This window comes from Sebastes umbrosus, chromosome 7 (genome assembly GCF_015220745.1).
Source record: "Sebastes umbrosus isolate fSebUmb1 chromosome 7, fSebUmb1.pri, whole genome shotgun sequence".
Lineage (NCBI taxonomy): Eukaryota > Metazoa > Chordata > Actinopteri > Perciformes > Sebastidae > Sebastes > Sebastes umbrosus.
This window is the reverse complement of record NC_051275.1, coordinates 5,430,485-5,445,857: the sequence shown is the minus strand read 5'-3', so window position 1 is coordinate 5,445,857 and position 15,373 is coordinate 5,430,485. Positions and strand designations below refer to the sequence as shown.

General features: G+C 36.3%; 2 protein-coding genes across 12 annotated transcripts in view; one reads left to right on the top strand and one right to left on the bottom strand.

The window, feature by feature from the left end:
* The window catches only part of nbeab (neurobeachin b), a 287,636-nt gene extending 276,197 nt beyond the window's left edge, over positions 1-11,439 (top strand). For all 7 annotated transcript variants that reach the window (XM_037774340.1, XM_037774339.1, XM_037774338.1 and 4 more), the window contains 4 exons: positions 1,145-1,246; positions 2,644-2,840; positions 3,419-3,570; positions 9,472-11,439. In XM_037774340.1, coding sequence (XP_037630268.1) covers positions 1,145-1,246; positions 2,644-2,840; positions 3,419-3,570; positions 9,472-9,562 — 542 coding nt within the window. In that variant the 3' untranslated portion in view covers positions 9,563-11,439. The remainder of the gene's footprint in view (positions 1-1,144; positions 1,247-2,643; positions 2,841-3,418; positions 3,571-9,471) is intronic.
* LOC119490839 (serine/threonine-protein kinase DCLK1-like) overlaps positions 2,856-15,373 on the bottom strand; it is a 31,147-nt gene continuing 18,629 nt past the window's right edge. For 3 of the 5 annotated variants that reach the window (XM_037774342.1, XM_037774343.1, XM_037774341.1), the window contains exon 16: positions 11,718-13,879. In XM_037774342.1, the coding sequence (XP_037630270.1) occupies positions 13,673-13,879 (207 nt within the window). In that variant the 3' untranslated portion in view covers positions 11,718-13,672. Of the gene's footprint in view, positions 3,003-11,717; positions 13,880-15,373 lie in introns of those variants that run through there. The other 2 variants (XM_037774345.1, XM_037774347.1) reach the window with 2 other exon arrangements.

Below are 15,373 nucleotides of genomic sequence, written 5' to 3'. Positions count from 1 at the left end.
GGTGAGCTGCACACAGGTCCCTTTTTCCCCCTGGAGGCTTTTTCTGACACTTGTCCTATTCAGCTTCCCTCAGCAGTGGGTGCTGGGACTGACAGCGCTGCGCAGGTCCCGGTCTCTAAGGGACTGTGCTGCATCGATCACAGTCCAGCTCACTGACTGGACCGCTACAGCTGCAGAGGCGATATGCCGAGCTAGACGAGGAGATGATGGGGGAGGAGGAGAGCGGTCTGACACATGTCCACATCATCTATCAGGACTTTACTGTCATCCAGTTGGACAGAGAAACTTTCACTGAATCGGCTGAACTTTGAGTCACGTGTGGACACCAACATAGTGTATATTCAATGGCATTAGTTTGACACGAGTTTGCCATCACTAGTGGCAAACTTTGCAGTGCGATAAACAACAACATAAAACATAAACATGAATAAATTACAATAAAAGAATATTAAAACAATATTAAATTAAAAACATTATTTTTTTCAGTTGAAACAGAATTCCTATCTACCCCCTCCTGCCTCTTCCTTTATGGTTTAATACATCTACACTTTGGACAGTTTTTTTTACTTTTCATTGGCTGCATTCGGTCCGCATTTCTTTGTTTGTTTGTTAAATACAGATAATTTCCACTGATTACATTATTTAGTGATGGATTCAGTGTGTTCAACTCTCTGTAAGACACGGCAGTATTCAGGGACATGATGTGGGTTTATTCAGTATTGGTGATCATATGTGCATATCAGACCGAGCCTAGAGGTCGCCTGCGGGTGCCGCGAAACTCCCCTCACTAACCTCTCCCCTGGCCATCATCAATCATGTGACACATGGGATGAAATCAAGTGGCTCGGCTGCCATCAGTGGGCATCCCTGCATTTACATGACAATTCAAAGGGACCGCCCTGCTAGCAGATGTGTGTCACAAACACTGTGCTTGTGTTTATTTGATTTGATGAAGGGGTGGTGGTTATTGTAGAGACCATTGCACAGAAATCACAATTCAGAAATGCAGCACTCCAATACATTTCGAATACCTTTTTTCAGGTATTCAGATTGTTTGGGTGATGTTTTCAGAGCCAGACAATATATTTAATCAATTAAACCAAGTCATTTGTTTTAAGATATTATGTATGTGTCATTTTTTTAGGTGACTATCCAGCACCACGAGCAGTTTTGACGGGTCATGACCAGGAAGTTGTGTGTGTGTCAGTCTGTGCAGAGCTGGGCCTGGTCATCAGCGGAGCCAAAGGTCAGTGTACTTTTCTGTCTCCCTTCAATGTCATTGTCATCAGAGAGGACAGAGCAAGTCAGCGACACTAGTGCTTTAAGCTGGCATATTGGCATACTGTAGGTTACCAGTCTATTACCAAACCACATAGATAGACAGGTATTCATTTCAATGAACACTCTAGACCTGCATATGTAAGATAAGATAATATATTCCTTTATTAGTCCCACAGTGGAGACATTTGCAGTGTACAGCAGCAAAGGGGATAGTGCAGAAATAAGAAGCATCAGTAAAAACAAAAAGCAAGATACAACAAAGTAAAAAAAAGCAAAACAAAAGTAGACAGACATATAAAATATGAACAATTTAAATAGAAGGAAATATAAAAAATAGGACCAATATATACAGTATTGACAATAAACAGACTATTAACACAATTGCACGAGTGGAAAATGTATATTGTACAGTGATTGGAATGAAATTTCACCTGAAAGTATTGCACAGTATGAATTGAAGTTACACCTGATCAGTACTGATATTGCCTGATCAGTACTGATATTGCACGGTCCACCGACCGTGCAATAAGTGTAACTTCAATTCATACTGTGCAATACTTTCAGGTGAAAGTACTTACAGTATAGTGTAGTTATTATCAGTTTTTGGTGCGTATGTGGTCTACTGGGAGCAGTGCTGGTTTTGGAGTCTGACAGCTGCAGGAAGGAAGGACCTGTGATAGCACTCCTTCACACACTTTGGGTGGAGCAGCCTGTCGCTGAAGGAGCTCTCCAGTGCTGAGATGGTGTCCTGCATGGGGTGGGAGTCATTCTCCATCATGGATGACAGCTTAGCCATCATCCTCCTCTCTCCCACCACCTCCACTGGGTCCAGGGGGCATCCCAGGACAGAGCTGGCCTTCCTGATCACTCTGTCTAGTCTCTTCCTGTCCGCAGTTGAGATGCTGCTGCCCCAGCAGACCATAAAAAGTGGCTGATGCCACCACAGTGTCATGAAAGGTCTAGAGGAGTGGCTCCTGCACTCCAAAAGACCTCAGTCTCCTGAGCAGGTAGAGTCTGCTCTGGCCTTTCCTGTAAAGTGCAGTTGAGTTATCAGTCTAGTCCAGTTTATTGTTCAGGTGAACACCCAGGTACTTGTAAGATGTCACACCATCTCAATGTCCATTCCCTGGATGTCCACCGGTGTCGGGGGGGGAGTGTGTGCGTCAGGGGAGTGTGTGCGTACTCAGCTGAACAACATGCAAATGCCTCACAGAAAATGGCGGGACCAGGAATCTATCTCTGTGCACACTGCAGAACTGTAGAAATTACATTGTCTGATTTTATAAAGACAGAATAATACAGTATATGTTTTACATGAGCTCAGATTGCTCACATTTGTCTGTGTATGTTTTGGTTCGGCAGAAGGTCCATGTCTGGTTCACACCATCACAGGGGACCTGCTGCGCGCTCTGGAGGGGCCGGACCACTATCAGTGCCCACGGCTCATCTCCGTGTCCAGTGAGGGCCACTGCATCATCTACTATGAGAGGGGGCGCTTCTGCAACTTCAGCATTAATGGAAAACTGCTGGCACAGATGGAGGTCAATGATTCCACCAGGGTAAGCTGACTTTTTGACACCAGTATAATCCATTAGAGATGTGGATGTATCTTTGTTCCTCTGCAGTCTTAGATACTTCAAGGATTGAAATAGTGGGCAGCTGCAAAGTCAATTTGGAGATGATGGTAATGTCACAGCAGGATGTTTTGTATTTATGGTTGCCTGAAAAGTAAAAATTAAAAAAAGGTCAGCAAGGGATTCAGAGAACAGAGTAATATGGCTGATACAGTATGTTTGTGGCTCAAATACTTTACATGGCCTGGATCATAGTAAACAATGTTTTAGGCGAGAGATTGAAGTTGCTCCTGCCAGGTTTTGAGACATATATATTATTAATAGTTATATAATTGTATAAATAGTATTATTACCATAATCCATCTTAAATTTGTACAAAACTATAAGTGTGCTTTAATCACTGCTGCCTGTCATTCTCATACTGAACCTCCACAATCACAAATGTTGGTGTTGGTGTCATTCAATGACATCTTGTACATGCTGCAGCAAGACAACTTTCCTTATGGGACAATAAAAATGAAGTTGGAAACGACATGTTAAACCCCTCTCTGTCCCTACTGTAGGCTATCCTCCTGAGCAGTGATGGCCACAACCTATCCACAGGTGGGGATAATGGTGTGGTGGAGGTGTGGCAGGCCTGTGACTTCAAACAGCTCTACGTCTACCCTGGCTGTGATGCTGGCGTCCGAGCCATGGACCTATCACACGATCAAAGGTCAGAGCAGGCAGTTGTATGGTAGCAATTTTGAGGTCACAGAGAGAAAAGTCAATGTATACAGAGAGCTATTTTAATGAACTGTCTCCCACTCGTCCCCTGAACGTGACATGAAATGCATGCATTATATTTTAATCATCTCCCTAAATTGGCACGCAAACATCAAAACTTTTAGAACGCCTGGTATACTGTCATAAAAAGGTCATAGTACATTAAGTCATACAAATTTCACGATATAGTATGCCATAAAAATAATTTAAAAAAAATAGTATAGTACATCAGAAAAAAATAAATAAAAAGTCATAGTACAGTATGCCATGAAAAATGTCATAAAAAGTAGTCATAGTATAGTATGTCAAACAATGTGGTAAAAAGCCATAGTATATAGTACGTAAAGAGAGTCAAAATTTGAGATTATAGTATGTCGAAAAGTCATAATATATAGAGCACGTTGAAATGTCAAAGTCAAATTAAAGTATGTCGAAAAAAGTCATAGTATAGTATGTTGAAAAAAAGTCAGAATAGTATGTTGAAAAAGAGTCATAGTATGTCTAAAAAGGAGCACAAAAAGTCATACGATACGATATGATACACTTTATTGTCCCCTTGGGGAAATTTGTCTTGGACTTGGATCAGCTGCCTCCACAACAGCATCAATAAATAGAAACATTAAAAACAAACAACAACAATCCACATGTAAACAGAGAAACACATAATGCAAACAACATATATAATAGTCATAATAGTAGGATATACAATACTATGACTGTTTTATGATATACTGTGCTATGACTTTTTTACTCCTTTTTCAACATATTATACTATGACATTTTTTGACATACTGTACTATGACTTTTTTTTTTTCGACACATACTGTACTATGACTTTTTTTTTTTCGACACATACTATACTATGATTTGTTTTCGACATACTATACTATGATTTTTTTAAACATACTATGCCGAGACTTTATTTGACATACTATAATACTTTTTTTTCAACAGACTATACTATGACTTTTTTTCAACATAATATACTATGACTTTCTTTCGCCATACTATGCTATAACACACAATACTACAACCGTTTTATGATATACTGTGCTATGACTGTTTTACTCCTTTTTCGACACATACTATACTATGACTTTTTACTCCTTTTTTCGACATACTATTCTGTGACTTTTATTCGACATACTATACTATGACTTTTTTTTTTACATACTATACAATAACATACAATACTATGACTGTTTTAAGATATACTGTGCTAATATTTTTTTAACTACTTTTTCAACCAACTATACTGTGACTTTTTTTTTTAAATAATACACCATGACTTTTTTTCGACACACTATACTATGACTTTTTTCAACCTACTATGCTGTGACCTTTTTTCAACCTACTATGCTGTGACTTTTTTCGACATAGTATACTATGACTTTTTTTTTTACATACTATACAATAACATACAATACTATGACTGTTTTAAGATATACTGTGCTAATATTTTTTTAACTACTTTTTCAACCAACTATACTGTGACTTTTTTTTTTAAATAATACACCATGACTTTTTTTCGACACACTATACTATGACTTTTTTCAACCTACTATGCTGTGACCTTTTTTCAACCTACTATGCTGTGACTTTTTTCGACATAGTATACTATGACTTTTTTTTTTACATACTATACAATAACATACAATACTATGACTGTTTTAAGATATACTGTGCTAATATTTTTTTAACTACTTTTTCAACCAACTACACTGTGACTTTTTTTTTTAAATAATACACCATGACTTTTTTTGGACATACTATACTATGACTTTTTCTACTCCTTTTTTACATACTATACTATGACATTTTTGGACATACTATACTTTGACTTTTTTCAACATACTATACTGTGACTTTTTTTCAACCTACTACACCATGACTTTTTTTTTCGACATTATGACTTTTATACTATGGCTTCTTTTACTGTTTTCGACATACTATACTATGACCTTTTTTAACTTTTTTCGACATGCTATATGATGGCTTTTTTTTTTACTTTTTTCAACGTACTATAATTTGACTTTTTCGGGTGGTTTTCGACATTATATTATTATATTATATACTATGACTTTTTTTCGATATACTATGACTTTTTTTTCAACAAACTATAATATGACTATTTTTCGACATACTATACCATGACTTTTTTAATTCTTTTTCAACATACTATGCTATGATTTTCTTTTTTACATACTATACAGTATATTATAAAACAGTCATAGTATTGTATGTCACAGTATAGTATGTGGAAAAAAAAATCCTTCCTAGTATAGTAAGTTGAAAAAGTCATAGTATAGTATTTTGAAAAAAAGTCATTGTATAGTATATCAAAAAAGTCATAGCATACTATGTCGAAAAATTCATAGTCTAGTATACCGAGAAAAAAAGTCAGTGTCGAAAAGTCATAGTATAGTATATCGAAAAAAAAGTCAGTGTACTGTAGTATGTAAAAAAAGGAGAAAAAAAGTCAAAGTATATTTTGTGGAAATAAGTCATAATGTAGTATGTAGATAAAAAAGGCGTAGTATTGTATGTTGAAAAAAATTCAGCAGCTCAACTCTAATAAAGGAGTTAAAAAAGGACACAGTACAACATGTTGAAAAAAGGTCAAAGTTTTATAGTATGTCACAGTATAGTAGGTTGAAAAAAGGTCACAGCATAGTATTTTGAAAACAGTCATAATATTGTATGTCGAAAAAAAGTCTTAGTATAGTACGTTGAAAAAATAGTCATAATACAGTATGTCAAAAAAGGAGTAAAAAAAGTCATAGTATAGTTTATTGAAAAAAAGTCATTGTAAATTGAAAAAAAAGTCATAGTATATCATAGTATAAAAAAGGTCATACTATAGTTTGTCGAAAAAAAGTGATAGTATAGTATGTCATATCCGTTCCATATCTATCGACCAAAACGAACCGCAGCGAGCCAAAATTCAAAATAAGGTTTTAACAAAGAGAGCTATATACATATATACTGTAGAAATAAGACTGATTGGATTATATTCACCAGAAGTATAAAACATTACATGTCCGTTACAAATTAATACAACTAATTTGTGATAGAAATGTCCTTATTCTTTGGTTTTTGGGTTGCTGGAAAACATTTAATAAATAATGTCTAACAATGACCGATATATTTGACTTTATTCTTACTGTATTAATTTAGATATTTTCCAAAGTAAAAGTCCCTAGAAGTGTATGATGAAGTATCGTCGTAGTGTCAAATCGGGAGATAGGTGAAATGTCCCAGCCCTGTAGTATAGTATGCCATAAAAAATTCCTTAATATAGTATGTCATAATAAGTCACAGCATAGTATGTCATAAAAATGTCATAAAAGTCGTTGTATTGTACGTAGAAAAAAATACGATAAAGGCACAAGTCATAAAAAGTCAGTGTAGTTTGTCAAAAACATTTCTTGAAGGGGTTAGATGTGAAAATCAGAAATTTCAACAGTCAATCAACAGTGACAACTGTGGCCGTTAAATCTACGACACTCAGCGTCTTGTTGCTCGCGTTCACACCACGTAGACGTGAGCGAGCATCAGACAAAACATGAGACCGAATGTGATTGACAAGCATCATGTTGATTAACCTTAGCAACATTAGCCAGCTAAAACCACATTATCACTATATATTTCACATGCTGTAATGTTGAACGAGGAATTTTGCCAGCTCAGGTTCCGTTTTGATATCCAAAACCAACGAAGCCCCTCCATGAATTGAAGGCCCGGCTGATGTTGATCATTCTTCACATTAAAAGCAGTCTACAGGCTGATAGAGGAAGCCCAGAAAGTCGCAGAAGGTCTCATTTCTTAGGTTAGGTTACAACCTGTTCACTCATTGGCAATAAAAAAATGCGTGTAATGTGTAAAAACTTGAAGTCCATTTAAAAATGTCATCATATTTATAAAAAAGTAATAGTATGTTGAAAAAATGTCATAAAGTCATAGCATAGTTTGTCAAAAAATGTCTTAAAAAATAGCATCGTAAATGTCAAAGTCATAGTGTAGAATGTTGACAAAAAGTCATAGTATGTCATGACAAAAAGTCATAGTATAGTATGTCATAAAAAAAGTATAGTATATAGTATGTTGAAAAAATGTCTTAAAAAGTCATAGCCTATAGTGCCGGTATGTCATAAAAGGTCATAATATAGTATGTCGTAGAGTCATGGTATAGTATGTCAAAAAAATTCTTTAAAAAATTGTCTTAAAAAGTCATAAAGATGTCAAAAAAGTCATGCCATAAAAATGTCATAGCATAGTATGTCAAAAAATTTCTTAAAATGTCACATAAAAATCATAGTATGGTATGCCATAAAAATGTCATTAAAAAGTTGTAGTACAGAACATAGTTGTGGTCCGCGAGCCAACGGCGACCTCTATTGTAATGTTTCACTATGGACATCATCATATGCCAATTCGGTAGACATCGCCCAACCCTACTGCAAGTCATATCAGAATGGTTTGTATATTTTAGTGTATGATAAGAACAAGTGTTTATGTGGATGTGTTTTATGCATGTAAATACATGCTGTATGTATGTGGGCTCGCTTGCGTGAATCCTTGTGTGTGCACAATGTTCCCGCATCTTAAGTACTGTACTGCCTGGATAAACATGTCACTATGCATTTTAGTTAGTGGAATATCCACCATCCTTTTCCTTTTAATTGAACCTACAGTTGCCATAGAGACAAAAATGACAGGGGTATCTCCTGAAAATGCCCTTATTTTGGCATCAGCGAGCACAATTGTACTGCACAAGTCTATTGGCAGGTCAGCAGCATGTTTTTGCTTTACGTTAGCATTCTGCAAGATTCGTCAGGAGTCATATAATGGGTGCCGGGTTGGCGGTGCAGAGGCGACAGTGTTCGCTCTGGGGCTATAAGCCTGACGTCATCATGTGACCCTGGCAGTCAAGAGAGGTTAGAGAGTCTGAACATTCAAGCTGCACTTCACAGCCAAAGGCCAAATCCCCCTCAGCACTTACAGTCCGGTCCAAAACAGAGGCCTGGTTCTTAAGCGAATTAACTCTGTACCATCTTGACTAACAACCTGTTAAGGTAAACAGAGGATGGTCAGATAGAGGATGGAATTTGTTAACAGGTTTTTATTTAGTTTGTGTAAAGTCTAAGTAAAATAATATCAGAGACTTAAAATACTGCAATTTAGTACTATGCTATTTTTAACGTTTCTTTCAACATCACTTAACAAATCACTTCAATTAAATATTTTAAGAACCCCTTGATTCAGTTACAATCCATTTCCTCAGTAAGTTGACATTAGGTAACACAAGTGAGCCATGCACCGCAACTCCATTTACAGAGAGGCATTCTGCTGCAGCTCTGTTCATTGTGTTTGAGCATTTAAGCCCTTGGGGTGTAGCAGTATAAGACGACCCTGTGAAATCAGCTGCTTTTCCTACATACCAGCCAGCCGTGGACACAAGAGCAAAGTGGTTGCAGAAAGATACTAGGACTCAATGGTCTACTTTAGTTGTCAGAGGAACCCTGTAATTTACCATCACAGCCCCTGATGACCTTCTATGCTTGTTTCATTCACCACTATGGACATTTTAACAAACTGTTCATATGCATGGAAATAATCTTTATATATGAAAGGAACTATTAAAATGTGCTCATTGATAAACTATACAGTAAATAAAATCACAACCAATCAACAACCAAAATAATGATTAAATGTGTAGTTTTAATTGAGGTTTTCTATTTCTATTCTATTTTCTATTTCTTATTTTCTCCACATTTTTACTAAGTTTATCATTGGTTTCCTGACATTAGGATTTCATGTTACTTACTTTCATGTTCTTGTGTCTCTTCAGGACTTTGATCACAGGCATGTCCTCTGGCAGTATCGTGGCATTTAACATCGATTTCAACCGGTGGCACTACGAGCATCAAAACAGGTACTGAGGAGAGACAGATCCAAGCAGCAGGAGGCAAGTGTGGAGGGTTAAGAGAAACAGCGACTAACCAGTGACCGAGCGGTGCTGCAGAAGATGGAGGAGATCCAGTGGGCTGGAGAACATCACCATGGTGACACTAGTAAAGAACAAGGTGTACTTACATGTGTTCATCTGCCCTCTAAGGCGAACTTGTTGCTCTGTATCTGTTGCTGAACAGTCTGGATGCATTTTCTGTTGGTTTTCATGTCTTACCCGAGCACCAGCTGATGCATTTCCCCAAATGAGTCAAGCAGGTCTGTTGTTCAGGGCAAGGAGAGACTGAGATCAACTTAAGTTAACACAGTTAATAAAACATACTTAATGTAAGTGTTTAAGTTCCTGTTTCAAACTGTGAAAATGCAAAACAAAATGAATCCTCTGTTAGGAACATTTATACAACATTTGTATGGCAGATACATATCTCACTTGAAACACTTTTCTAGAAAAAATAAATGAAAACCTGTACTGTAAATATGGACAGTGTAAAGTGTTTCTTTCCTTTAAAGGCTAAGATTAAGATCTAAATGCTGTTAGCCTAGCCACCATGTTACCAACATTTCCATCATGCAAGCCATGTATTAATGTTCAAAATGTCTTCATTGGATTTCAGATATTAGTTGGTTAGTAATACATGTATATGGCCATTGTTTGCTCATTGTTATTAACAGTGGTCAAATGTATGTACGTGAAAAGACAAAATGTTCATGTTAATTTGTTGTATTTGATTGTCTATATGGAAGAAAAGTGAAATTCAGTGTGAGCGTTGTCCTTTGTGAAATATTTGTTTTTGATCATGATGTCAGCAAAAAGGATAATAAATTGTGATATTTACATATTTACTTTAAATCGAGGACTATTTTGTTTATTAATGGCAAAGAATTAAAACTATTTACTGTAAAAATAATTTATAAATAATAATAATAAGTTGGACATTTGAAGCAGCAGTTATCAATCCTTTGTTTCTTTTGTTTTTTCGGCTTCTTCCAAAAACATATCCAGAGGATTAAATACCGGATTTGTTGGGTAGTATCTCATGACTGTTACGGTGTTTGTAGTAAAGCTGTGAGGCATTTTGTAAAAGGAGGTGTCATTTTAAAAGACGGTGTACCATTGTTGGCACTGCAAACATTAGTACCGTTACTTGTGCATCTCACAGTTTGCATATTTTTGCGAAAATGTTTGCTTGTCCTTTTTAAATCTGTGTATTCATGATCACCAGTTCATGCCGTTAACACCATGCATTTTTAAGCAATATTAGGACTTGGATACTGAAAAGTTCGAAGGATTTCCGCTGTGTGACGACAAAATGATCTAATGATGAACAGGATAGTGTTCCAAAAATGACTATGGTCTGTTTTTGGTGATACGAAAGCTATTGTGTCTGTATTTAATTGCAGAAACGAGGAGACGGTCGCTGTGAGTCGACAACTTAAAATGAACAAAAATATGCAAATAGATTTTGAGTTTGCATTGTGATTTTCTAATGGTGCTCCAAGACACCACCCTACCCAAAGCTGACATTTTGCATGCTGAAAGCTACTGAAGGCGTTGGGTTTACTTTGCTTTCCTGTGAAATCATTTTAATTATTGTGAATTCATTCAATTTTGTTCGACAAAGGCAATTTTGTTAATATGTTGGAATTAAACAGTGCATTTTGATTTCATGTAATATATTTTAAGATATGTTATGATTTATATATTTTAGTTGTATTGCCAATTGTTTTTGCATAAGTTTTGGAAGAGGTAGGATATGTTTGAAGCTTATGTGATTATGTCAAAATTGATAACTGTAAATTCAGCTGCTTTCATTATTTTTGTTGTTTTTAATAAAACTGAATAAATATACCAGTGTCTGGAGTATTTCTTTTTGAGCTTTTACTCGTGTATGTGTGTAGACCGCCTCCAAAACATTCATCATGTATTAATGCAATCCCATGATAAAGCATGTATAACTATAGCTCAGTAAATGCATGCTATAAAGGAGTATCTGAAGTTGGAATTTTATTGAAGATATTAGCTTGCATTGTTGGATTATACTGCCACCTGCTGTCTTACTTTGTTGCTGCAGATTTAGTGGGTCCACTGCAAGTTGTCTTGCAAAAACAGTTACGCTGACTCACAAATTAATTAAATCCTTTTTATTCCCAGAATTGGTTTCTTTGCATACATTTTTGGAGGTATGTATGCTTTTTAACCAGAATAGACTTTTTTTTCCTCATTACTTGAAAAGAAGTGTTTTACTGTTTTTTTTGTACTCATTTAGATTATTTTATAACATCCTTACATTAATGGAATATGGATGAATATAATACAGCATTCACATTTTCCATCTGCTTCACCTAATACTGACATTCCCAGTTGTCTTAGAGTACTATTTTGTTGTACTATATATAAACATACATGTTTTTCAGATGAAGAAAAACAAGTCTTGAAAGCAAAAACATTCTCAAAAAGTCACAATCACAACTTGCTTTCTTTGTGCTTTTTGGTTCCATCCCTTCTAGTGAAAAACTTAAAAGCCCTTTAACAACAAAGTCCATGGTGTGATGTTACATTTCTGTTAAAATACGTATACAAGTATTAACTTAGCTGTGGTATGACTATAGTCTGCATTCACCAAGACGGCACGTACAATGACAACAGAAATGAATTCATATCTGACAGGCGTATATCAAACAGTAGAAGACCAAACAACTGATTTAGGATGCATATTAGACCACATGCACGTTACAGTCTCTGATGAGGGGAACAGGACATTCACACCCATGAATATTTGGTCTCTGGTGAGACAATATATGAAGCGGTCAGAGAACAAACAGTACATACTTTTCTCAGTCATGTCGTTTGATGTGATTATTATTAAAGTCCAACAAAAGTCCTGCCTAAAAGAACAAATATTAAAATAATGGCGTTTACTGGAAGCACTGTTGTGTTTACCAACATTTAACCTCTTATTTTTTCTTATTTCAGTGTGTGGAAAAACAATCCATGTTGCACAAGAGCCAATTGCCTCCGTCTGATAGAGAAGTGTGTCGGTTGGCTGCCAATAATACCAGCAACAGATCCATTCTCACTCATTCCAGCATTACAAAGGACAAATTTGATACTGTGCTTATTGGGCAGTACACCTAATTGCACTTAAATCATCATGTGCCAAGGCAAGGCTTTAAACATGCACTTACTACCAACTACACAGCACTGACATTCATCTGAACCACCACTGAATTACAACCACTCTCACAGACGTGTAACATATCTACTTTTTCAATAATCCTCCTCAAGCACCCAGGTGAACTGGACTATCAACAGTCAAACATTAGCGCCCTCCAAAGAGTCATGCTACTGGGCGGCAGGACAATATTAGTCCTACACAAAAAAATCTGTTCAATACAGATAATGCTTATGGTACAATGTAGCAGCATGTCTTTTCAGTCCTCTTAAAGTCCTCTTAAACACTGTGTCTAAGGTTTATGCACCAGAACCTTAAGTACCATAGCACAGAGTGATCTAGATGTCATACAGTAGAGCAGAAAGATGACTGCTACTGTTGTATTTAGAGTTATTGTTCAACAAACATTCAGGTTGGAAATGTATGGTCATATCACAAAATCATGTGATTTAACATTTAGAAGCTAAGGTTTCAATGTTTTGTATTTACACTTTCAATTAAAAAGCTAAGTGCTTCATGAAGCAGGTTCTTTCCTGCAGTACACAATATAAACCAGTAGAGGGCTCTAGAGTACTACAATTAACCAGTGCTTACTGTGTAGAAATAAGGCATGAAACAGTTTGGTGGCTTTTTAAAAAAAAAAAAAAAAGGAAAATCATATTAAAATGTGTAGCATGCTCATAAGGTGTATTCTTTTATCCCGCAACTAACTTGTCCTTTACTCTGATCAATGCATTAAGTATTTTACGACTTTACAAGTATTTTATGACTATGAAAAATTAAATAGGTGCAGGCAAGTAAGCAGTCTGTGAATGTCCAAGTCAGCAGACTGAACCCAATGTTGGGTTTTGCACTCCACCCTCTCCAACTCCCAGAGGGGTGGATGGTGCTGTGGCCTCTGGGAGGCTGTTAGAACGGAGAGGTGGGTGAACGGACAGTGTCAGCCGAATTTGGGGAATAGTCCTCAGACTCAGAGGTGAACTCAGCGGCGGAGATGCCGGGGTTGGCATTGCGGGTGGCGCCGGCACCGATACCGTGTGGAATATGGGGAGCAAGCTTCACATCCTGGTGGCGTCTTCGTCGGAAAACTTGTTTCTCCTTATCAAGTGGCGTGGTCTGAGAGAGGGTGACACAGCAGCTAATGTTAGGTTCTCCACAAGACCACAGAGATGAGGAGTGGCATCCAATCAACCACCAGTGAGACGCTTGGCAAATGTTAGATGAGCCAATGTTTGCATGCAGTTGTATCTAAAAAGCTGCATTTATCTCACTACTGTTTAACTTCTTGTGACAGAGAGAGTTCAACTCCATCGTGTGACACAGCAAACTAGTGCAGTGCACAACAAACCCAGGAGAAGCAACAAGGTCTGCCAACGTCAGGTGTGTGACATCTTGTCACAGACAGTCGCCTCTTACTTCTCTCTCTCTGTCATATTATACTATGACATATTTATGTCATACTTTACGATGACTTTTCATGGCATACTTTACAAATTACTTTTATGAAACTTTTTATGTTTTTTTTAATAGCATACTATACTATGATTTTTTTTTATTACATTTTTGTGACTTACTATAGTGTGACCTTTTTTTAAAGACATTTTTATGGAATTCAATATCGAGGAATTTATTTTAGCATAATATACTGACTTTTTAATGACATTTAAGGCATTTTAATGGCATACTATACTATGACTTTTTTTTTTTACTTTTCTGTGACATACTCTGCTATGACTTTTTCACAAAAAATGTTGTGACACACTATATTTTGAAATTTTTCATTACATACTATAGAATAACTTTTTAGGACTATTATTGATTTTTCATAACATTTTTTATATATTTTTATGGCATACTATACTACAACTTTTTTCTGACATACTATATTCAGAAATGTTTCATGGCACACTATGCAATAACTTTTATAATATACTATAGTGTGAGCTTTTTTATGTCATACTATACTATATATTTTATGACACAGCAGCTAATAAGGGTGGGAATCACCAGAGGCCCCATAATACGATATTATCACGATACTTAAGTCACGATACGGTACCTTTTTTCAACTGCAAATTATGCTGTTTGTCAACAGCTGTTTTATCTAATGAGATACAGTTTTCACTCTGTTCATCATAGAGTTTTCATTTTTTCATGGCATACTATACTATGACTTTTTTTATTAAACCTTTTGTGGCATACTATGACTTTTATATTACTTTTTTGTGACATACTAACTATACTATGACAGTATTTTTATGGCATACTATTTATACATACCAGTATCGAGTATCGGGTCCGATACTGTGCTCATGTACTTGAACTCCTGAATCTACTCCGATACAACCGCACACAATACCACTTTACGGCTTAGATAGCATCCACGATGTTGCGTACATTGTCGTGGACACCTGTAGCCACTTTCGTCTCCACCGCATCAATTAGTTTAGCGGAGACGACGTCAGCTGTGTGTCTGCCTGACATACGCTGTCAGGGTTTCTGCCAGTGTATTTTAAGTCCAGCGTAATGTTAAATTGTTCATGTCATACTATACTATGACTTTTTATGACATTTTTTGTGACATATTATAGTATGAGATTTTTTATGGCA